Source organism: Plutella xylostella, chromosome 13 (genome assembly GCF_932276165.1).
Source record: "Plutella xylostella chromosome 13, ilPluXylo3.1, whole genome shotgun sequence".
Classification (NCBI taxonomy): domain Eukaryota; kingdom Metazoa; phylum Arthropoda; class Insecta; order Lepidoptera; family Plutellidae; genus Plutella; species Plutella xylostella.
In genome coordinates, this window is record NC_063993.1 from 6,428,195 (window position 1) to 6,453,229 (window position 25,035).

At 38.4% G+C, this 25,035-nt stretch overlaps 1 protein-coding gene across 3 annotated transcripts in view; it reads left to right on the plus strand.

The window, feature by feature from the left end:
• Window positions 1–24,056, plus strand: part of LOC105380254 (eye-specific diacylglycerol kinase) — a 126,592-nt gene extending 102,536 nt beyond the window's left edge. For 2 of the 3 annotated variants that reach the window (XM_038112088.2, XM_048625080.1), the window contains 15 exons: window positions 1,765–1,894; window positions 2,167–2,473; window positions 5,699–5,867; window positions 8,915–9,131; window positions 10,396–10,588; window positions 12,346–12,448; window positions 13,478–13,668; window positions 14,608–14,705; window positions 15,245–15,370; window positions 17,295–17,574; window positions 17,786–17,995; window positions 18,484–18,531; window positions 19,267–19,330; window positions 19,821–20,142; window positions 20,570–24,056. In XM_038112088.2, the coding sequence (XP_037968016.2) occupies window positions 1,765–1,894; window positions 2,167–2,473; window positions 5,699–5,867; window positions 8,915–9,131; window positions 10,396–10,588; window positions 12,346–12,448; window positions 13,478–13,668; window positions 14,608–14,705; window positions 15,245–15,370; window positions 17,295–17,574; window positions 17,786–17,995; window positions 18,484–18,531; window positions 19,267–19,330; window positions 19,821–20,142; window positions 20,570–20,619 (2,508 nt within the window). In that variant the 3' untranslated portion in view covers window positions 20,620–24,056. The remainder of the gene's footprint in view (window positions 1–1,764; window positions 1,895–2,166; window positions 2,474–5,698; window positions 5,868–8,914; window positions 9,132–10,395; window positions 10,589–12,345; window positions 12,449–13,477; window positions 13,669–14,607; window positions 14,706–15,244; window positions 15,371–17,294; window positions 17,575–17,785; window positions 17,996–18,483; window positions 18,532–19,266; window positions 19,331–19,820; window positions 20,143–20,569) is intronic. The other variant, XM_048625079.1, reaches the window with a different exon arrangement.
• The last annotated feature ends 979 nt before the right edge of the window (window positions 24,057–25,035 follow it).

Consider the following 25,035-nt stretch of genomic DNA (forward strand, 5'->3'; position numbering starts at 1 on the left):
CCCGAGCCAAGTTGGATCGTTGTTTTAAAACAAAAACTGAATCGAAATTCTGGTTCTTTATTCTATGTTTCTTAGTTATTTGGCAAGGGACAGGGTACTTGAAACGTTATCGAATTACCCAGCCGGATACCAAGTTAGCCATTGAATGAGCTCGTCTGGTCCCGTCACATAAAGGCAGTTCTCAGCCCAAATACCTACCGGCCGACAAAGTGAATGGAAAACCTAATCTTTAGCGAACATTTTATCGGAAATGTGAATTCAATTTCAGTTTAAGCCTCCGGTGATATTCGCAATTGTGTTAAAGCTCTCATTTTATTCGCAGATAGATATCTCGCAGCCTGCTTCTGTATTATTGTAAATCCAAAAGTTTCATTATTCGCAAACATTATTTTCCATTAACGCCGTTTATGCTCGGAGCCTAATGCCTAATTGTTCCGAAAAAATATATTATAACAAATTGCATTGCGCCTCGTGGGCTGGATTTGCATCCACCTTGCATGTGACTCGACGCACGACACGACTGGTCCAACACGAAATTAAAAGTTCATTTTTAATGACGTGTTAGCATATCGCCCGAACAACTCGTCGAGGGGGAAAAACGGGGTTTTGGGGTTACATGCTGTGTTTTTTACTAGCAGCTTATTCCGTATTATGTTTTGCGGGCTACACGAGTACTTGCTGGTTAGCTTCTGTTTGAGTTTTATCGTGGGGGTTGTATTTTGTTGCAAATTTTTATGGTGCCTATGCTTCTGTAGTAGTAGTAGTGATGTGATACCTGCATGTGGCATGCTTGTTTGTCTGCAGTGGCTGCGGCGCCGCTGTGGCGCGTGCGTGCCGCGCGCTCGGTCGGGTGATGAGAAGGAGAAACTATTCGGAAATGATTGTTCGGACAGCGTGCGTATTATTATTTGCGATAGAATTATCTTATGTTGCTGTCGTTACAAAATTAAAAAGCTTTTTCTTGCTTGCGTTTTTCTTTTATTTATAAATGATTTCTATACATGCTATAAGTAAATGGATAGAACAAACTTTATTGAATTTTATCAAATTCACAATCTCTCTAACTTAATTTCCTATTCATTTTCCCGCCTGCGCGACAAGAAGGAAATATCAATGTTTAAGATTAAGATAAGAATGACTGAATCCTGAATTTATCTCCATCATTCCGATTTCCAATATTTGCATAGAAAATGCTACTATCTTAATGTAGAACTTAAGTTTTTTATGATCTATTTTTATCCTATTGTGTAAAAATCTATTAATAACTTAGTTTAAGTTGCCCAGTAAAATAACACTTAGTTTTAATTATTGGCGTAAATTTTCTGCCAAAATGCTTATTAAATGAATATGCTCACGTGTAGTCTTACTTATTACATTATTATTAATTAAGTTGGAATGCTGAAATTGATACTCACATTCGTGGGAAACTCTTTCCTTGATCCATTTCAATTAAACCAATCAACAAAAGCTTGTAACTAATCCTGCCAATAACAACGTTACAATCAATCCTAACACCAAAATTCCTATCCATCTGATTCCGGTTCACACACTGTTTAGTGCGAGTGTTGTAGACGTACATTGTTGGGCTAGTTGTATAGTATTTGCAAAACTTTTGAATCTGCCATACATACTCAGCAATGTACGTCTACTTAAAACTCGCACTAAACAGTGTGTGAATCGGTCTTTATGCCAGCTGTGAATTAGCCCCAGTCATCATACTCGGTTATGATACTGGGGCTTAAAGTGGTATTCGTTTGTCAACAGGCCCTGCAAGCCAAACTGTCGTTCAGCTCGAAGGAGATCGTGGCGCTGAGCTGCTCGTGGTGCAAGGACGCCTACCACAACAAGGAGAGCTGTTTCAACCTGCAGCGGATAGGGGAGGAGTGCTGTTTAGGTGAGTCTTCCTTAGCCGACGTTCTGTTCAGCGCAGTTAGAGCGCTTGGCGTCTAGCTAGTCGCTTAGCGTGTATCAATGCGGACATTTACGAAGATACTAGAACGATAGTTTTAGTAAGCTACTCGCTTGGTGACTCGCTAGGCGCTAGGCGCAAAACAAACCTCCTGCCTGTGCGGACGTAGCCTTCGAGTTTTTACTACAAATTCCGAATAAAGTTCACACAGCACCAATACTGCACCGTCGCTTAAGCTATCTTGTTTTAATACCCAGGTTCACAATCCGCCATAATAGTCCCGCCGTCATGGATAGTAAAACTACCTAGACGGGGAAGCTTCAAGTCGTCGCTTCGGAAATCGCCGAAGAAGAAAAATGCGTCCAAAAAGAAAGGGAAAGATATGAAATCAGAACAAAAGACGTTTGCCATCAAGCCGATACCGACGTCGGAGGTCAAGCCGGTGTTGGTGTTTATAAATCCGAAGAGTGGGGGCAACCAGGGAGCCAAGCTGCTGCAGAAGTTCCAGTGGCTCCTCAACCCCAGACAGGTCTTCGATCTCACTCAAGGAGGACCTGGACCCGGGTAAGTGAAAGTTTCCGGATTTTATTATAGATATGGTGAATCGAATCGTGAGTTTTGTCTGGTGAATGTGTTGGCCAGTCCTATCTTAGAATTAAAAAAAATCATGTACTTTTTTAAAGTAGCATACATTTGTACTAATACTATTTCTTAAGTCCTACTCGTTGGTTGGCAATATGAACGCCATGGATGGGTCGGTACAGAATGCAATTACATCAGCTGCAGATTTGCTGACTCGCTTGAGTATTTTCCATAATCTTAATTCTTTCTACGACCTTTCCCGACCCACATAGCGACTGCTCAGAACGCCACAGATAAAAAACACAACACTATTTTCCCAGGTGTTTCATTCTGAAATTGGTTTTCTGAGATTATTCAGAACGTAATTAATCTAGAGAAGAGTTTTTTACAAACCCGAAAGTATATACTCTAATGCTTATGAATAGAACTAAGTACTTACCTACGCCTTAAATTATTCAAGTAATTACTCTTTTAAGTCATGCGTATAGTATAATAGCGCGGTTCCTTTACCGAGAAATGATACTTTATATATTACCTACCTCTATAATACATGATCAATCAGTCAATCGAAATAATCAGACAACGAAATATTTGCATCAAAGCCAAATATCCAGCCCATTTCACGCTGTGGTTTCCAATCGAAGCTTGTTCAACGGATAACTAAACTATATTTACTTACCTTCATTCTACTCGTATATCTTTATGTCGGTACGAACCTCATTTCATATTTATGTACACGATCGATACTTGTAGAAAAATATGTCCAAAAAACTTCAATACATAAAAATAGCAAAATTATAATTAGAAATTAAACGACGATCATAAAAAAGCCAGGAGCAATCTACTCAGTTTAGTTTATCCGGAAATCGCTCCTAGAAAATGCGACGAACTCAGAATTACTGTCCTGACCATACACGGAAGGATATTGTACGCATCTATACTAGGCATAGAGTACACGACCAAAAAAGGGAAATAAAATGCAAACATTGGGTGCTATTCTGTTCCAATTCATCACCGAAAACAATGTCCCCATTCATAACATTCATTCATTGAACCGCCTCGGGCTACTCAATCAACTGCGTATTAAAACCACTTCAGATAGAGCTGTATCTCACCCAGTCATTTTTAATTAAAACTGCGACAATACTTTATTCCTTATTTTATTAGCCGTAGTCAAATTAAAGCACCTGGCACCTTGTTCCGGAAACCCCTGCTAATCTTAAGATAGGATTCATTCACACAGCAGTCCGTTTTAATAATATCCATATTTTTTTTATTGCAGGCATCAATGGCCCATAGAATTAAATACACAAATACATTTTTAAATAAAGTTTTACAGTGTCTGTTTTTATTCGTCGATTTGGATACAGTATGCTGTTCATATAACTCTAACTCTACCACTGCCAAATAAAAATATTGACCACTGTGTGAATGAACCGTATCACCGTAGGTAATATTTAGATACATACATGTTGTCAAATGAATAAAATTTACAGGATTATGTAGCTGACTGTACGTCCGCTAAGCTCAAAAGTCTAACGAATAAATATCATTACCGTGGCTTGGGTTCTTCTGGTGCTAAAGTTGCATAAAACGTTTTCTAACTAAAATGTAGAGTCAATTCGAACTTTTGCTCGTGGGGACAGCTAGTTATTAATAATATTAACGTTATCCATCAACTTTTCACTACTTATTAACAACAGTGTATTCTATTGTAGTATTATGTACTGGCATAGACAGCATGGATTGCAAAATTCATAGTAGATTCTAATTAAATTTGATATTACAAAATAACAATCCTATCGCATGGTAATAACCTAACATTCAGGCCTGAATTATTGTTCGGAATTTAGTGAGGCAATTATACAGGAGCAAGTAATAAACGAATAGAGGCGCCTTTGCCTGTTCATTCGCAAGCAAAGTACCTACACATACAATTTAAGGCTGTTCAGCCCCTGTATTCTCTATCTCCGAGTGGGATTGGTTCCGATGTTGGTTAGAGCATTATTAATTATTAATTTCTTACTACCTACTAATATAATTTCAAAAACATTTGTGTTGAAATTAAGAATACAATACATGTATTATGAAGTTTCTTTCATATTTTTTTCATTAAAATTTGTCACTGAGTAGATTTAAATTATCGCTGATTTCTAACGACCAAAAAGTTAAAGCATATAATGGGCAGATTAGGATAGCTGCTGGCAACTAACAAGCCTTAAAAAAAATATTTCATGAACTTAGGTGGAATTAAAAAAGTTTTAACCCTAGCATGCAAAGTTAATTGGAGTTTCAAGAAAATGCAAAACATGGAATTGTTTATGACGCAGCAGCTGCATTGTTGTAAATGTGAGCTGCTTTTTTTAATACGGAAACTGTTTATTCATATTATTATGTATTTAAGTAAGTACAGAAATCTGTTGCGTTTTCATGTAGGTACAGCTTTCAGTTTATAAACCAAGTGAGAGATTTACACGCTGTCTTCATGCATAATTAAACAGAAGCTCCCAGAAGGTATGAGTATGAGAAATATTGCGGTAGTACATTTATTTATTGCATACATTTATTGCGCAACCCCTGACCTCTAACTCCACTTTTCTGCTACACATATTTCATATTCTTGGGGCTAACAAAATGGGTCTCAATAAAACATAACCCCCGTGGTGTAGCGGCATTGCCCCCCGGAGAGGCGCTCGTAATCTCTGGCCGCCGCCGCCGCCGCCGCCGCCTTCCCCGGCGCGCTGTGTGCCGCCAGTAATTGGCTTGTTATGACGCATTAACGAAACAATCCCCGGGATTGTGGCGCAATCAACTGCCCAGACGAGTCTCACTAACTTCTTTGAGCTTTACGTTTTAATTTTTTCAGTTATTTTAATGAGAGAATCTTATACTTTACTAGTTTCAATTGTTAGTCACTAGAAACTCATATTTTTCAGGACATCTTGTTTAAATGATGATTCAATTGAAACAGGTATATATATATATATACAACCACAATGTCCTGAAAAATATGAATTATTACGAGAGTCTCGCAAGTCTTATAAGTCTTATGAGTCTTATAAGTGTACGTCAATGGAGTCGCTGGCGAGAAACCATCCGATCATTCACGATTCCATTTTTCTATTCCAAACAGTAAATTCTTCGTATTAACGTAATTCATTGATGGACACATAAATAATTTGGTACTATGAATTGTTCCTCCCGCAGGCTGGAGTTGTTCCGCAAGGTCCCCAACCTGCGGGTGCTGGCGTGCGGCGGCGACGGCACCGTGGGCTGGGTGCTGAGCGTGCTGGATCGCCTGGGCGCGCGCCCGGCCGTCGGCGTGTTGCCGCTCGGCACCGGCAACGACCTCGCCAGGGCGCTCGGCTGGGGCGGGGTGAGTAACTGAGTAGACAGCACTGTGGGATGTGATTTTTGCCTGAGTAGGTATATACTATTGCAACTTGGTGCAGCATAAGGTGTAAGGAGCAAACACTTTTTTTTAAGTTTAACAGTGCTATAAATACAATATATAGGTACTTACAAATAATGCTATGATACTTACTTAAAATACTGTTAAAATTCTAATTATAGAGAATTTTGTTTACGGACATTTTTACTCAATCCTGAAAGTTCTGATCTGATAGTGCCAGCGCAATGACTTGTGGTTCCGACTCTTTGGTCTGGACTGAATAATCATTTCTCCATCGCCTCTATATAATATTTATACTATGCACAGTACGTCATATTGATATTTTCTCCACACAAGAACACTCTATCATCCGTGTTTTCCTTCCTGATAACTGTCTCGCCCGTCGATTCAGCGTCTCGTATAGGTAGTAGTAGGTAGGTACTACACACACAAAGTTATACCGGTGAAACTCAGTATACTACCAAAAAAACTTCACGTATGTAGTGTAAATATACTGTAAATAAACACCGAAACTGCGATAACAGAATTTGCGATTTTATTCAACTACGTATTGTCACTGAAAATACGAAAGAGCAACAACAATATTGAATAATGCTTTTTGAATTTGAACTAGGTAGGATATGTAACATTCAAATCTTAATCTTGCATAGAATTTCCTTTGCAGACGTGAATTTAGGTCTTAAAGTGAGCTAAGATCTGCCTTTGACATGAGACTTGCTTTTGACATAAAATCCCAGCTTGAGTGTGCGGTAAGATGGCTAACAAGATAAGTTAACCACTCAGTAAGATAAAGGCATGCAGAAATTCCAGCGAATATTCTAGGCATTGACATAGCAAATTGTGTTAGTAATTTAGTATTACTTATGTACATATTATTGATTTTCAGTAACATGATACATGTTGTAAAAGCGGTAAAAGTACTACGCCGAAAGGGGGTGACTCAGAGAGCCAGTCTGAACAATACAGGGTGTTGTAAAAAGGGTATACTAAGCCAAAACCTACATGTGCAGCATGGTATATCTAAGCCCGTCTGAAATCAGAATTTCAAAATTCGCGAAAAAAAATATAACTATGCTGCACATGTAGGTTTCGGCTTAGTAAACCCTATTTGCAACACCCTCTATTTGTAATACTTACGACTTTTGGAAATCCGCGAATATTTTTTATCGACCATAGTAACTTAGTTAGTCACGTGACTTTTTACTATGGAAAAGCAACTTTAGCAACACCCTGTTTATGTAATAATGTGAAATGTTGAAACGCGCTCATCACACTGCTTTATCGAATCTTCTCGCGTGTGTCGAAGTAGGCCGTAAACTTAGTCAGCTCGCACTTGACACATCAAATGTTTGCCTCCTCGTTACTCGTGCTACGTACACAAACTCACACTCGCACCCACACATACACATAGGAGGCACTTTATTGATGTAAAACAACGTAAATACAATCGACATCAAAGCGATTCCTAAAATCGTGCTCCTTTTATTGTTGTCGAGTTCAGTTGATGTTGTTTTATAATTGTGCTCGTATATTTACGTTCAAAACAATGTTGAAACTTCGATGAGAATTTAAAAATACATAAAATAGACGAACTAGTGAATGTACATTTTTGTTTTCCCTAATATTTTGTTTATTTACACGACTACCTACAAATATATATGTTTTCTGGCAAAAATACAAATACGTTATAGACACATTAAATTGTTATTTGCTACTTGCGGATCTTCAGTAAATATAGATCATCATTTTCTAAGTAATAATTGTACGAATTTCATATTTAACTACTACCTATATTGTGTAGGTAAGTTCGCCTGTAAGTAACATTACTTTGAAGGAACGATATTTCTACAATGGGAGCGTGTTGTTTCGCCACCCTGTATCTACACTGCAGAGTATGTCTTACCCACGCAGATGGGTACTCCGCTAAGTAAATTATGATGATACAGTTGATCGATCGTAAGCGTACATGTTCACTTGTTGCCGAGAGTACAGCCAGCAAAAGAGCTAAATTGACCATACGCTTTAATTTTAGGATCCACTCACGAGTGACACGTGGCAAATAATATATTGAACTTACCTATAGTAATTTGTATGTATCGATAGAATTTTAATTGATTCACCTATCTGCCCTCCGTGAGTCTTAGGGTCAAACTGTTAGCGCTGGGATGGCTCACATATTTATTTTGCTGACTGTACGTAGGTACAAGCGACTACACGAATAATGTCCGTGTTTACTCCCACTTACGTTTCCGTCTGGCTGACTCTCCCGCGCCTAGACGCAATAAACCAGCGTCTTATGATGAAATTATACGTTTTACGTCGCGCGTTTCAGAATACTCAAGCTGTTTATTACTCATTCTGTTCTTTGATTCTTTACAGCTGTAGCTAATTAAGTTGAACGTATGAACCGATAAAATATACAATTACCTATGTGTCTAAAAATAATTAGGTTAACATCTAATCACACGCAAATGTAGATACATTAGTTGTTTTCGCTTACAATTACTTACGCAGCTGTGCGTAGTAGCCTAATAAGTAAATTAGCGTTTCGTTAGCGCAATGGCAACAGATTGCGTGTTCGGTACACATCGCCGTGCCCGGCTTATGAACGGAACAACAGGAATATTATTTGCGCAAAGATAATACTGTACAGTTTCGGACAACCTATTTAAAGGTTTCAGTCCCTAATTAAATACATAAGCGCTTATCATAATAATAATAGTATGAAGAGGAATGATTTGTACGACTGTGTGTTTGTAATGAATAAACTCAAAAAGTACCGAACCAATTACTATTATTTTCCCATAACTATTTATAATGCTACATAACGCATCGGTGCTATTAGGTTATTTCTTTTACATCCCAGAATTCCCCCTTTAAACAAGAGGAGGATCTCGTGCGGAAAAGCTAGTAAAATAGTATTAGTAAACACCCAAAAACCCTTATCCCTAAATATTATCCGTAACTTTCACCACCACCGACTTTAAACACCATACTCCCGCTTCCCGCAGGGTTACGAAGACGAGCCAATCTCGAAGATCCTGGCCAACATCGGCGAGAGCGACACAGTTCTGCTGGACCGCTGGCAGCTCACGGTGGAGCCCAACGCCGCCGCCGCGCCCGACGACGCCAAGAACGCCAAGCCAGACCTGCCACTCAACGTCGTCAACAACTACTTCTCGTTCGGAGTAGACGCCCACATCGCGCTCGAGTTCCACGAGGCTAGAGGTAAGGGGGTTACGGAATGTTGGTCTACACAGGATTGTGAAGTGAGAGAATGGGAGCTATTGTCTTTTTATGCGTTCATGAAAATATACTTTTTTGAGTACAGCGTGTGTCACTAGGTACTGTGGAAGGTCATTAAAGTCTCGTAGTCATACATTTGCACTCCACCTACCACAATATACTGTCGCACCAAGATAACGAGAACAATCCAATTATTCAAATTAAAATTATTGAGCTCGTTCGAAAAAACTTGAATATCAATTTTATTCTGTTAAAAATCATTAGCTACCTCGTTGTTGACATGAATCTTATGAAGTAGGCTAGGTTCTAGTAGGTAATAAAATATCTAGGTAGTCTAGGTACCTACTTAAATAGATTTAAGCTCTGGAGCGTGCCGAGTATCCGCATCATCAATAATTAGGTTGTCTTTTGGCGTCTAAGTTACTAAGTTAGGTCCTGAGTAAGTTAATATTGCTCTCAAATATCAGGAACTAGAGGCAGCTTTTAAAGTCTAGGATTACATTGGACCGGTCGCTTTAAGCTTTGAGACTATTAGAGCTCAGCCGATATTAGTTACTTGCACTTCCTAGGACCCTATTCAGTGGTACCTACTTACAGCAGTATTTGTGGTTCAGTTACCCAATATATTGGGCGGAAGATTATTTCGCTACTAATAGCATTGAGGAGTAGATCCGTCGGGCTGTGGGTATATTCGTCGAAAGTTCTCTTTGAAAGGTTTACTGGGAAATTGAATTTGAAGTTAATTTTAACTTTGTAACGGGTACAATATGGTAGATATTTTTAACTGGTTGCCGTAAGTAAATGAATGAAAAAGTTAGTATGATATGATGTATACCTAATAAGTGACAGAAATTACAAAGATGAATTATTGTTTGCTCTATAAACTTGTTTTTGTTTCAAATAATTATGTTGTCGGACTCTAGTGATGTGACAATGGATATCGTGACTTTCGATGTGCACAGCTACGAAACTCGTAGCGCGTAGCAGCATTTTCCCGCTAAAAATCTCGTACGCCAACAGTGAAATCAACTGGCGAGTCAGCCGCACGAACCTTTTTAAATTCGTCACAATATTAGGGCTTGAACTAAAAAAAACGATTGAACCTGAGTTTGCCTGATAGATATAACATTTAGCAATAAGGCCGCCTGATGTATTTTAGTTAAAAGTTATCTTAATAGTACATAAAATACCATAAAGTTATACTTCTACTACTGCAATCTTTTAAACCCGTTCTCTTCACCGTCAGAGGCACACCCAGAGAAGTTCAACTCCCGCATCCGCAACAAGCTGTTCTACGGCACGGCGGGCGGCAAGGACCTCATGCAGAGGAAGTGGAAGGGGCTGGCGGACCTGGTCACCATGGAGTGCGACGGCAAGGACCTCACCCCCGTGCTGCGCGAGCACAAGGTCCACGCCATCGTGTTTCTTAACATTCCAAGGTAAGATATTTCGTGATAGTCATAGTGATTTATTGACACCATTTGACACAGGTTTAGTTATTCATAGTAATTCGCGTAAGAATAAGTGCTTGTAAGTATAACTATTACGACGTATTCGGCCTATACGCCTTTAAGTAATACGTGGTAAGGGTTTATTTATAATTATTAGTATGTAAAGTGTATGGAAACTTTAAGGACATAAATTATGCAGTTTTTAGGGCACTTTTCCAGCGGCATTTAAAACGATCAGAGTATGCTCGCTCCGTCTTTTAGATGAGCAGGTTTGAATGTAAAGCTGTAGGGTGCAGTTTTGTAGGCATTTTTCTTCAGCGGCGTTCATATGATAAGACTGTATATATTGGCTCCTAGCCCGCTCGTGTGAAAATAAAGCATGATCCGATTCCGCCAAGTGGCTGGTGTTACTTTTATAGTGTAAACGCCGTTTTACTTTGCATAAATTGTGTTAAGCAGAGTGAAACGGCCGCATATCATACTTTATTCTGTACCTTAACTATTATAAATAAAATGCGTTATAAATAGTTTTAACGGAAAATTAGAGAGGTAGCAGCTAAGTAGTCTAAGCTGACTCTTAAAATGTGCAATCTGAAGTGGCAGTGGGTGTTCTAAACAAGGAACCGATACCCGTAGGAGTAGAAGAGTTCTCGGCAAACTCACGTTTTATGTACATTGTTTATTAATAGTTAATATTAGACTTTATCTTTTATGAAGCAGTTTAGAAATCCAAAAAGAAGAGCACGGTTGTAACTACTGTTATTGCTTATAAGATGTTTTATCGCTTGCCGGGTCGTTAAACCTGAAGAAAATAGTAAAAGAAGTCCGACTAAGTACTAAAAACTTTTCCTAGGCTCATAAGATGCTTACTTGTCCGTACAGTTTCATGACGTTATATGTTTTTATATCAAAGTATGTAGTCTAACGGGCTTTTTCCACCGAAATTAGGCTACTGAAAAGTTTTTTCGTGTAGAATAACCTAACTGTTTAAATACTTACACAGAGTGTGGGAAAAGCTCACAATATGCGGAATGATTTCAAATTGCTTATCACAAAATATATTAATTGTATGTTTCTTGATTAGTTATACATATAAAGCCATATTATAGCCCTAGATCAAGTATCAGAATAATAAAATAAGATAGGTACTTACCTACATATACAATTGAACGCGCATCTTCCTCCGGGTTACACAACCCCCTGCGGGCTACACACTCGTACAGGTAAGTAATGTGTTGTTTTATTCCTCTCCCTGCTGCATGTACATTGTACAGGCACTCACAAATGTGCAGGTACAGGACATAACTTCTGAATGTGCATGTAGAGTCAACACGAGATACGTTTCCATTTCGAGCGCAAATAGCACATTGGTAAAAGATTATGCGTATCAGTTGCCTTACTTGCAGCCAGGATGGCTTTCCACCAGATACGTTTTTTGCATCATAGCTGCAACGTTGTGAAAGAAATCCGTTTTCACCAGTGCTGTGCTATGTGGAACAATGAATAAGATTGGTAGATATCAAACGCATTCATAGCAACGTAGCATAGCACATATCCGGTAAAAACTCGGTGTATTTTTTCTACAGTAAGTGTTTTCTATGGTGGCATACATACACTCACGAACAATAAAAAAGTTCCAGTAACATATTATGGAACGTCAATAGCAGGTGGAACTTTTTCATTGCTCGCGAGTGTACCTTTCTTTTCCTGGCGGTACAACCTCTAACCTCTCTTTTTCTCCACAGCTACGGCGGCGGCACGCACCCGTGGAACAAGTCCGGCGGCGCCTCGGAGCCCTCCACCGAGGACGGGCTGATTGAGGTCGTCGGCCTCACCACCTACCAGCTGGTATGTAGCGGCATCAGCAGGGGATCTTAGATTAAGAATCTACGGACCAGATGGAGTGTCGGTGTAAAAGAAATGTGTCGACAAATCACATGCATCCACTTTCACAGGGCACTTATTTTGAATTAATATTTGTGAATTTATTTATAGATATTGTATCAATGAATAAAGTCACAAATCTTAATTTATTGTGGTGGTTATTAGGTTAAACTTAAAACGGTTTGATAGTAAACAGTTTTTTGCTTTGTTTTTGTATTTGACACACCATCTTGTTCATACATTGTTAATATAGCCTACAGTCGTCTACTGTTGGATATAGGCCTAACAAGAAAAACTTCAACAGTCTATCGAAAAAACCGATTTGGTTACAACAACTAGATATCTAGAAAAAAAAACATTACAAATCCCACATCCAGCTCAACTGAAATCATTTCCCGTAAACCTGTCATAGCCATCACCGTCAGACACGATGCATTTCCAAAGCTGTTCCGAGACAGATCTGGCACACGGTGCCGGGAAGCGCTTCGAAGCACTATTCACTAAGCATCCCTTTGGGAATGCTCCGACGCGCAGTAAAAGGCATCCTTCTATCTGAAAGTACTTACGAGTCTATCTTTAACAAATTCCGGCTGACTTTGGATGTAGTTGATGGGTTTTTTTAAGACTTCTGTAGTCTTTTGCAAGTAGACTTTTTAAAAAACCGGTTGTATCCCGTTGGTTAAATCTACTTCACAATGACCACCGCCCGATGAAAGCAACTGGAATACACTTCTCTGAAAACAATAAAAATGTACGCCGTTTTTTTTTCTGGGTACATTGACCGGCCTAGACATTACTAGAAGCGGTGGAGTTGGATACTTATCTCTTTTGCCGACTAAAAATCAAAAGTCTCTATCTAATGCGATAAATTCAACCTATTTCCATTATTCAGCCTAATTTCCCGTGTTTGAAATTAAAAGTGATTGTACAGGGGGCTCAGTAATTGAAAGTGGATCTTCGTGTCAAATTATCTAATAATTTCACTCTCAACAGCCACTACTCCAAGCGGGCGGCCACGGGACCTGCATCACCCAGTGCAAGACCGCCAAGATCGTCACTACGAAAGTGATCCCTATGCAGGTGGACGGAGAGGCGTGCCGCCTGGCGCCCTCGACTATTACCATCTCGCGGCTCAACCAGGCCATCATGCTGGCTAAGAAGAAACCCGGCCGGGTCATTGCACCGTAAGTGATAACAGCCTCTTGTTAGGCTGCGTCCACTGTTCCCCGTCGACTGAGTTAGCGGTGTATTCATTTAGTATGCCGTGTTTCAGTTTACTAGTTTTGCGTTCACTTTACGCGCTTTACTTCTGCGCGCGTACCGCTAAAAACTGTTTGCCTACTGGGAATGCAGCCTAAATTACTGACTGTCGAAACAAAGAATCAAAAGCTCTATTTCATATTTAGCTTGAATGGAACTAAATTTAGTAGTATTGATTGATACGTCTCCGCCTTAAACAGTCCGTCTTTGACATTATTTACGCTTCGTTTAGAGTCTGGGGACATCGGGTAAATGTAATTTCCACTTTATATTTCATTTACGACGTACCTACAGAATGTTTCAGTACTTTCCTATAGGTATTATTGGCACGTGCGCCGAACATTTATATCACAAATTGTAACATATTGGTTAGTATTTAAAGCTGGCACGTGTAGAAGTGTTTTACCAGTAAATATCATCGAGTGTCGATACAGCGACAGCGGTATTTTCGTTTGATATTAATTACTCTTTCATATAAATGTTGTGTTTAGTTTAGAAATTGGTTACAATAGTTTAGTTATAGACTATAAATAATTACCAAATCCGCGTATTTGCATATCATCATAAACCAAGGCTTTTGTGCTATCGATTGTCATTCATACAGGATCTGCAAAACTTAATTCATAGTTTTTATTATAATTTTCACACAGAGAAATGATGATGATGTTGATTTAAATACGACTCAGATCAAAACAACCTTTCTCATTCTCATCTTTTCCTTTCACAACCCCCTATTCTAAGTAAATAAGTGGATTAACCCATTAAATTCGTACTTGATAATCCACGGAAACAAAGTCTGTTGCTCCCAGAGTAAGTCGTAGTTAAATTTTGTTTGTTGTAATAATTGAATTGTTAATCCGCAGACAAGCCACGTTGGACAAGTTGACTCTGACAGTGAACCTCATCACAATGGCGGATTACGAGCGCCATCATTATGATAAGGAACTGCTGGCTAAAACGGGTAAGCTATTCTTAAACCATTCTTCAATTCAACTTAGGTCTTATTTATTTATAGCATTACTTTAGCTTCCATTCTTGTCTAAGGTAATTATTTTTTATTGAGAACTATTAAATACCCTCCATTGCACTATCTACACAAACGGGGTTTATGACTGGTATTAATTGGTTATAGGGTTGATTTTTAGTTTGCATTTTTAGTTCCTTGTTTGATATTCGTTTAAAGACTTATCTTATGAAACGGCCCTGATTGCAGCAGAGAAATACACCACCGCACAGATGATGCCTCGTAATGTGCTCGTAATTTACCAAAATATTTTTTTCCCTTTATCTCCAACCTGCCAAGTGTAGAGATTATAGCAATAACAGTAACCCTCCAGTCTTTGGGGGAGGTTCATGTCCTACCGTGGTTTATTACGGCAAAATCAAGCGTCAAAATTACAAGGCAACATCTCCGCGGCGCGGCGCCGCAAAGCTTATCCGCACTTCCAACAAATACTTTTTTTGCTTCCATCAACTAATTGCATAAATGTGTGTGTGTAGCGGAGCGCGTGGGCACGCTGGACGTGCACCCGGCGGCGGACCTGGAGCAACTGCGCGCGCTCATCCAGGGGCTGGTGCGCGAGTCGCGCGCCTTCTCCGAGCTCGTCGACTGGTGGTTCGTCGACTGTGAGTACCCTTCACGTGTGTGTGTGTGTGTGTGTCTGTGTGTGTGTGTGCGCGCTCATCCAGGGGCTGGTGCGCGAGTCGCGCGCCTTCTCCGAGCTCGTCGACTGGTGGTTCGTCGACTGTGAGTACCCTTCACGTGTGTGTGTCTGTGTCTGTGTCTGTGTGTGTGTGTGTGTGTGTGTGTCTCTGTGTGTGTGTGTGTGTGTATGCGCTCATCCAGGGGCTGGTGCGCGAGTCGCGCGCCTTCTCCGAGCTCGTCGACTGGTGGTTCGTCGACTGTGAGTGCCCTTCACGTGTGTCTGTGTGTGTGTGTGTGTGTGTGCGCGCGCTCACCCAGGGGCTGGTGCGCGAGTCGCGTGCCTTCTCCGGGCTCGTCGACTGGTGGTTCGTCGACTGTGAGTACCCTTCACGTGTGTGTGTGTGTGTGTCTGTGTGTGTGTGTGTATGTGCGCTCATCCAGCGCCTCGTGCGCGAGTCGCGCGCCTTCTCCGAGCTCGTCGACTGGTGGTTCGTCGACTGTGAGTGTAGCTCTTACGTGCTTGGGTTTCTTGTGTTTTGTTTACGACTTGGTCATCATCAGCTTACGATATAGGCCTCTCCCAAGGAGAGCTATACTATACCTAGTGCTCTAACCGACTGTGAGTGCCACTTTACGTACTTGTGTTTTGTTTACGACATGGTCATCATCAGCGTACGATATAGGGTTCCTCCAAGGAGAGCAATACTATACTATATCGCGGTCTTTCGATAAAGGCCCGTAGCTGTGCGACGCGAAGAGCGTCCTGTACCTACTACGTTTGCATGTTTAGTTAATTCACTGCATAGATAGAAAATATACGAGAATAGTTTTAATACTCGCACTTGACAAAACAGAGGTACCTACTCACATAGCAACAGCAGCAAGACGCGCACGACAAAACGTGAAAATTTTAGGTAGTTTCACAGACTTTGTGTCCAATTTATGTAGATACATTGTACAATAAGTATCTACAATTTATCGTTATAAACGGAGCCATTATACCTATACTTACGACAAGATTTAGTAAAGATATTAGAAAGCCATTAAAGATTTAAAGTTCAAAGGGACGGCCGGATGGTAGCTATTAGGTAATTAAAAAGCTAAATTAAGCATTTAAACTTTTATGCGCAGGTAATATCGCTTTCTGTTTACCTAACTCGTAATATTATTTTCTAAAGGCTTTGTTTTCCTTTGCATGATAGAAAAAATAAACGGTTGGTACAAACAATATCATGAATATAAAAATACTTTATTCAAACCAGCTATTGTAAGGTAGGATATAATTTAAAATACAAACAACATTGTAAATCCCAAGATGGCAATTCACACACAAAGAAAATGAAAATAAATGAAAAGTCTTATGTTTATGTCCTAGTTACTTAAATTTACATTCTGCAGAGGCAGCTTTTGTTTTGTTGGCTGATGACGACGACTCTATTATATACTCGTATAATAGAGTCATAACTACATACTGCTAAATGGCAACTAACTTGTGCTGCATTTTAATTTCCTGTTCTGAAATAAGAACTTAAGAAAACTGGTGAGCAATGAAAAAGTTCATACAAAATGCCGACACCAAAATATCAAATTTTTTTGGAAACATTTAATTTATATATTTATTTATTATTTAATCCTTTATTGCACAAATATATAAATAAGTGTACAAAGGGTGGACTTAATGCTAAAAGCATTTTCTACCAGTCAACCCACAGGAAGTACAGTATTTATTACAACAAAATATTTACGATTTTAGTTGGTAATATTCTGCTGCTAAATATAGTTCAACATTGCAGACGGCGTCATTAAGCTAGCCTTTACCGTTTAGCAGTAACTTCTTGTAAATTTCACTGGAACATTTTCATTGCGTGGGAGTGTATAATCAAACAAATTCTATAACCCCAACAGCGTGCACAGCGGAGCGTTTCTTCCGCATCGACAAGGCGCAGGAAAACCTGCACTACGCGTCCGACATCGGGCACGAGCACATCTACATCCTGGACATGGCGCCGCTGACGCCGGACACCGAGTCCACCGCGCACCCCGACACCACCACCTCGCTCGACCAATCAGGGCCCTCCATCTCCTTCGAGACGACGACTGGGCTGTCGGTCTCGCTGGACATATCGCAGAGCCAAGACACGCCTAGTGCTGGCGTGTCACTCGACGTGCCCGAGTCGCATGCTAGGTGAGAAGGTGTTTGAATATTTGATTATTTTTTTACATATTTATTTTTACAGCATCCTTTAATATTCGCAAATAGATTGTTCATTAATATCATCATCATCAGATTCTAGGATAGAGGGCTCGAAGAGAGACTTACACTCTGACCAGTCCTGTTCCACGCCTTCTATTATATTAAATTGTACCTATATCTAGCAAAACATGTTGGTCAACAGTGAGTCAGGACTTGGCAGTCCCGCCCGGACGTCCGAGGAGCTTCTGTCGCCGCAGACGCCGCCGGCCGCGCCGCCCTCGCCCCGCGCGCCCGCGCCCGCCCCGCGCGCCGCCTTCACCCCCGCGCCCTCCGACTCGCACTCCCCGCCGCTCTGCATCAGCCCCCTGGCCAAGGAGCAACCCACGCACGACCCCATCGCACGCTTCAAAACGTAAGCACTCATACACTAGCGGTCAACCTATACGTGTGTGTGCTGTTTGACTTAGCGAACTAACAGAATGACTCCCATTACGAACTAATTAGATTTACTTTAGCAGGACGCGCGGATCTAATGAAGTTAGCGTAGCAACTTTTAATAGAACTTCTACCTACCGTAGATTGCACACGAGACTTCGCTATTCTCTCAAATAGTGATATAGAGTTGATAATAATCTTAAACTATGTTCTTGGATCCGTAGCGCGCTTGGAAACAATCTTATGAAGAGTAATTAAAGTCCGTTTGATTCACTTCTTTCATGAAACGGATTTAGATTTTATTTATTTCTACATTCCATAAGATTAATTCAGGTAGCTACTTTAGAAGCAGTGTGACATAGATAGATACAGACTTGGCACAGTTCGTTTAACTCGCACGAGTAGCACGTTTCTCTTGTGATTTAAATCTGCACTCTATCTCTTCTTTGTTTGTATTGCATGCAGCATTCATGAAAAACTGTTCGGACTTGACCAAGAAGTGTTTGGGTATAGGTAAGATATTCATTTATTTAACAATTATTTCATAAGTAGGTACTTACTCAGTAGTTAATTAATACAACCTTAGATTTTTATAGCCGATAGAGAGCAGGTAGCATTATATTAGATTCAAATAATGATTTGGTAAGGAATTAAGTAGTCACTAGTTAAATATTAACGTAAACGTAGCGGTTTGCGTGAAAGTTTTGAAGGTACAATAACCACAAAAAATATTGTATTATCTGATATAAGTACTAAGTACCTACGTCGAAAATAAGTTTTTCTGAAATAAATATAAAGCATTTGGCATGAACAGTCCTGGGTTACTTGTGACTTTCCAAGTTAAAGTTTTAGTGGTTTCTTGGTCAACTTGGTTAATTAGAAAACTTGTTTTTAATCTTTAACTTTAACCATTTCACAATTACAATGATTTTCCTAGAACAAAAGGACGTATTCGAAGTCAGGATAATATTATTCCACTTATTATTTGCCGACTATGAAAGGATTTCATTAAGTTGAAATTTCATGAAGCGGTGTGAATGTAACTCGTGCGGTAGCACTACTAGTATTCTTTTTTTCTCTGTCCTGAAAGGCTTTATTAATAAATTAATAAATCATTGTCGTCAACTAGTATCAAAAATGTTACATAACTCTAACTGGAGCTAGTTGAATAACTCCATAAACCGAAGCTAATAATTTATCAAGTGGCTACTCGGTTGCACAGGACCCTCAAAGTTTTAATTGTTTCAGAAATCTACTGGAAAAAACCTCCGACACTCTCCTCAAGGCGGCCAAAATAGGGGACTTAAAAATGGTGAGACATAAAAAGATATTAATTTTATAAACAATGTCATTTACCAAGTTTTTCCTTGTTTAGCTAACGTTTCGTAGCTATTTATTTGCGTCACGGTTAGTTAACTGAAATGAAAATTCTGTTTTCATAATCTTTGCAAATTATATTTAAAGAAAATTCAATTTCCGTTGAACATAAAAGAACGTACCTACTTAGATCGTAAATTTTCGAGTGAACAACTCGAGTTGACCGCGGATATTCATTAGCGCTGCCATAAAGCTCGTTCAAGTGTATTTTTATCGCTAACAAGGATTAAATTTAATCATTTCCTCTCCCACCACCTCAAATCAAATACAAAAAGGTACATTCAAATCAGTATAATACACTTACATATTCTTATATAATGTAGACGATTTTACTTTTTTATAGAAGTATACAATCCTTATACTTTTTAAATTAACTAAGTATGGCAAAAGATATAAATATTTTTGTATATTTTCCTCCTTCCTAGATGAAGGAGCTGCATGAGGCTGGCTACTCACTCATGTCAATCGACGCATGCGGCCAGACAGCACTACACATCGCCGCACGATATGGCAACAAGGAGATCATCAAATACCTGATAGCGTGCGCGCCGACGGCCATTTTGAACATGCGAGACAACGAGCGCGGGCAAACAGCGCTGCACAAAGCGGCAGCGCACAAGCGGCGGGCGATCTGCTGCATGCTGGTTGCAGGAGGCGCCTCGCTCACCCGCCAGGACCACGCCGGCCTCACGCCCAGGCACCTCGCCCTGCGAGCAGAAGACCACGACTTGGCCGCTTACTTGGAGAGTGAGTCAGCATTTTTAGTATTTTTACCAAGCGTAGGCTCAAATCCCCTCCCTAGCGAAGCCGGCACGTCCCTATGTTACACGATATGCTGCTCATTAGTTGCGTGTTTCGGAGCGACATTCGCGTTTTGCGAAGATCATGGGTCTCGAATTACTTGGATGTTTATTGTTTGTTTTGTTTGCGATGTATCTGGCAAAAGATGGGTAACTGATATGTTTACAGCGAGTTCTGAATGATAAACAAATCTGATGTTATACCTACTTACTACGTTTTTCCACCTGCAAATCTTTACCTACTTGAAGTGGAAAGTTGTATTTATGTTCGCTCTATACATATGAAAGATTGTTACATTCTCGTTATGAAAGTTTTAGTAAGTAGGATCTCTGTAAAGAACAAAGATTTTGTACTTAAGCGTAAACTTTTTCAGGTCAAGAACATTTCCAATTAGTGTCTGAAGATTTAGAAACGGCAGTTTGAAAGCTGGTGGAACTGCGCCCGTCGGATTTGAACCTGGGAGCTCGAGCCTCGCGCCGCCGCCGCCTCACCACTCGGCCAGTGCGTGCGCGATGGAAATACTCTGACACCAAAGTGATATTTTAGATCTTTTCGATTAAACATTTTTAAATTATAATAATATTTAGGTATATAGTCGATTAAAAGTTAATATATTTTCAATAAAATTTTATCCTATATCCATTATAATACGTTGCTGGTGACGAATTTGTAAATACTTACCCTGTATTTAAATTATTCTAATTAGACCATTTTTTAATCTTTTGTCCACCACCTGCTTTGTCACGAATCTGACGACGCGTAACGCGTGACGTGACGTACGACGTAATGTGTGACGTGACGTGACGCGTTAAGCAACGTGTGACGCGGGGATATAATTATAGGACAGATAAAAGTTGCATATTCTTGAACTTGTACAATCAATATAGAAGTTAAAAACTAAATTTTGTACAAAATATTATTTTGTTTGATAGCATTTTCGTAAGTACATAAATTACTAAATATCTATTTAAGTAAAATCTGTCATAATAATACATGAATATGTAGGACGGTAGTGTATTAAGAAAGTATCTACATTTGAATCTGAATATAAACCAGAACGCATCGAAGGGACCTTTACTGTGTAGTGTGTATAGTTACTCCAGCTGTCTCTACTTGAATACTGTGTTGTTTGATCTGTTTTATTGTACATACATACGCCTTTTCTACTCGTAAAAATACGCCTTATTAATTTTAGAATGATAAAGATTCAGAAGTGTGATTGCTCTCAATTCCTATCTATATCTTCGGCAATAATAGCTAGATAAGACTAGTCCTTGTTATGAAACTACAAATTTGTAATCATTGTATTTTACTATCGTGTTGCTCACAACTTGTTTATTCATACTAGCGAGTAAGGTATAATTTGACACTTCAAACTTTTTTTCAAAATTTTGGATAACTATCGCTTAATTATTTTTTTTTAATCATCGGGATGAATTGGCGATCTAATGGGTCACTCTCAATATATTGCTACTATTTTTTATATTTTAACTTAAAACTAGAATTTCTCGAATACCTAGACGTACCCTGATGATAATTGTGTGGAGACATCAACGAATATACCTGTAATCGAATATTATTTTCAAGAAACATTATATTTATTCCAGTATATAATTATTAGACATCACATAATAGGTCACATATTTGGGTCACCACCTGTGTAGCTTGTCTCAATCTTATGTGAAGGCCTCTGTGCCGTAAAGAAGCTGTATATCTGAGTATTATTTATCGTAGTATGAATACCTCTACATTTATGGATAAGTATAATAGTCTAGTATTAACGAATTTACTCGTACTACTCGCTGATAAAGCGAACAATGAAAGACAAAGCTGTGAGAATTTTCGTCGTAATGTAATATATAGTAAGGTCATTTAAATTATAAGATTTTGACGATTGTCTTTTTTTTTTAGGTAGATCTCTTTGTGATTGTACCTAGATAGATTACAAATAATATATGATTGTATACCGTAGAATCAGGTCTTATGATAGTGCGCATTGCTTATATACATATTTTGTCAACTGAGAATAGAAAATTTAGTAAAATTGTAAAGAAGTAAAATATTTTTTCCATATTAAAATTTTAAATTCAGAAATATTACGTTAATAGGTCAGTACAACATTATTACGCAATCAACATGCCTACTTACAGTAATCTTCATTAGATTTAAATTGATATCTTAACCATAAGATAGGTTCATGTGTTATTCAATCGTAAAACGATCATTGCATTCATTTTACAGATTAAAAAAATCGTTTACCAAAAATCTATTTCTGAAATATTACCGAGTAAATTTTTATATTTTCAAATCTCAATAAGTGTAAGTAAGCAGCAATGTCTGATTTGATTTCAACAGTTACAACCTTAATAATCTTTTCTCAAAAAATCACAGTTTGTAGGATTTATACTTATTATTGTTCGTCTTCTTTAGCTCTTTTCCGACTCTGAGTAGATAATGTACTCAAGAGTAAATAACTCACACAGTAATTTATCTTATTTTCGCATAATGAAGTACAATTGTGTTATTGATATTTTCCTACTAGCTAATAATATTCGTCTTCGTATATACTACTCGAGGCCTTTATTCGTGTAGAGTACCTATTAATGTATGTATATGATATTCTATAAGAACATAATTTAATGACCAAGAACTATCTTAAAATGAAAATTAAATATCACTAGTGTAAACTTTCAAGCACTGATTTAAGAATATCTTCGATATTTGATAATTTATAAACTAAGGTACAATTAAGGTTCTTTTTAACATTTTAAAGAGATCGTAATTTGAAGGAATATTTAAAGCATTTTATGACCTTTCTAGCATTTACACAATGTTACATTTTCCGCTATCTAAAACATTTTATAATAAGTACGTCAATAAATCCATGGCTATAATTATAACAAAACCGCACCAATTTGCATTCCATGTTGCAGATTTTTTAAAATAGTTACGTGGTTTTCGATAAAGATCAAGTGAAAAACTTTAAAAAGTCACACAAGTGCGTCCACCTTCATTGGCATTTCCGACGCCGTTTCTCAATACATTTATGAAAATCCACTTTGGCTGATTCGTACCATAGCAATAGGTGGACGCTTACCTTAACTCACCGCTGCACCAAGCAGTGTCATTGTTTGACAGCGATAGATTTAATCTCGGTATTATTGTTTAAGTTATGCATCTGGCGGTAAGAAAAATAACGGTGGCCTCATATATTTGCTGAAATCCGTGAACAAAAGGTACAAATTGATACAATGCAACAGCAACAAGTAAAACACTTATATCAAAAAATTACCGGCGGTAGTAACACGAATTAACGTCATATTTGTTTTTTGTCTATGGTTCGGAAATTTAATTATTATGTAAGTATTAAACTTTATTATTGAGGTAATGTAAATTAACAAATATGTTGTTTTGTTGTTGTTTGAATAAGTTACATAGAATGTTGTTATTGTTGACGAATACGGTATATTAGGAAATTTAAGAATGTTCTCAGATACCTTTAGTTTACTTAGAAATCCTGTCAATAGTGTGACTTCAATTACACCTGAGCTAAGTATTTATTACAAAATGATTATAATTGTTAAACGAATTTTGCTTAAATTACTTACATTATCATAATTTTTGAAACTAAATCATAGTTGGTAGATATATTTAAGCAGTATGCATTTTCCCTTAGAAGTGTCCATAAAATGTCATTTAAAGACTAATAATTATGATAAAAAGTGATTTTAATAATATTTTGGATGCACTCATTTCATTATAAGTACATACCTACTTATTTTTGCACTAAATAATGTCACTATTTTAAAAGAAATTTATTAATGAGGTAATCTGAAAGAACAATAAAGATCTACTACGTAGTTTGTTTTCTTACTTCATTTCCTGTAAAATATAACCTTTGTTCGGCAGTCAGCAGATTCTTGGTTCAGAATGTTGTAAGTACTCTTTGTATATACCGTGCGGTAACCCGAGGTTTACTCTAGCTTGACAAAAAGGAATAAACACGAGCAGCTGTCATGCAATGGGAATGTTCGTTTGCGCAACAGGGCTCCATTTGTAAAGTTTTTAGCTATATAGAGTGACTTATCCATCCTCATACCACCGTTACTCTATTTCTATTCCATTTCGAACGTAGATAAAGTTTTCCTGTAGTTTTGTCTACTGGATGTAGGTAGGCCTCTTCCGATAAGTAACACGACCCACCAACAATGCGAAACGCCACAAGGCTCTCCGCCGAAATAAAATCGAGTGAGCCTGTCAGAAATTAACGTAGCGGTATATCCGACGTACGCGACAAACCCAACCAGTCATCCCGACCGGATATTAGATAAGTTTTACTTTACAACATGTCATCCGCAAACATTTTCAAGACAGTTAAAAGGCTTGGTACAGTCCATATCTACAAAATCATGAAATCGGAATGAATGCTGACTAATTGTTTAAGCCGGAATCTAATTGATGCGATCTTTTAAGTTTAAAAGAGATTATCAATCGATATTTTGTTTTTGATGCATATTTAATTTAAGTGAATAACTGAAAATGATAAAAAGTCTTCCAAAAATTTTACATCCATAGCGAATTTATTGAAGTATCATGGATAGGTATTAGGTAAGTACCTACGCATATATTTTTATCCGTATGTATTATTTTGCTTTGTTTGCAGAATAATCAATCATTACAAATTAAATATCAAAATATTTTTGAATGAATTAATTCACAAAGGTAAGGAAAAACGAAGAACTAAATATTTAAGTTATCTTTCTTTCCCACGAGCGACGGTATGGGTTGTTAAATTATGCGCTTGAAATATTTTTTCTACGTGAAATATCTTTACGGGAA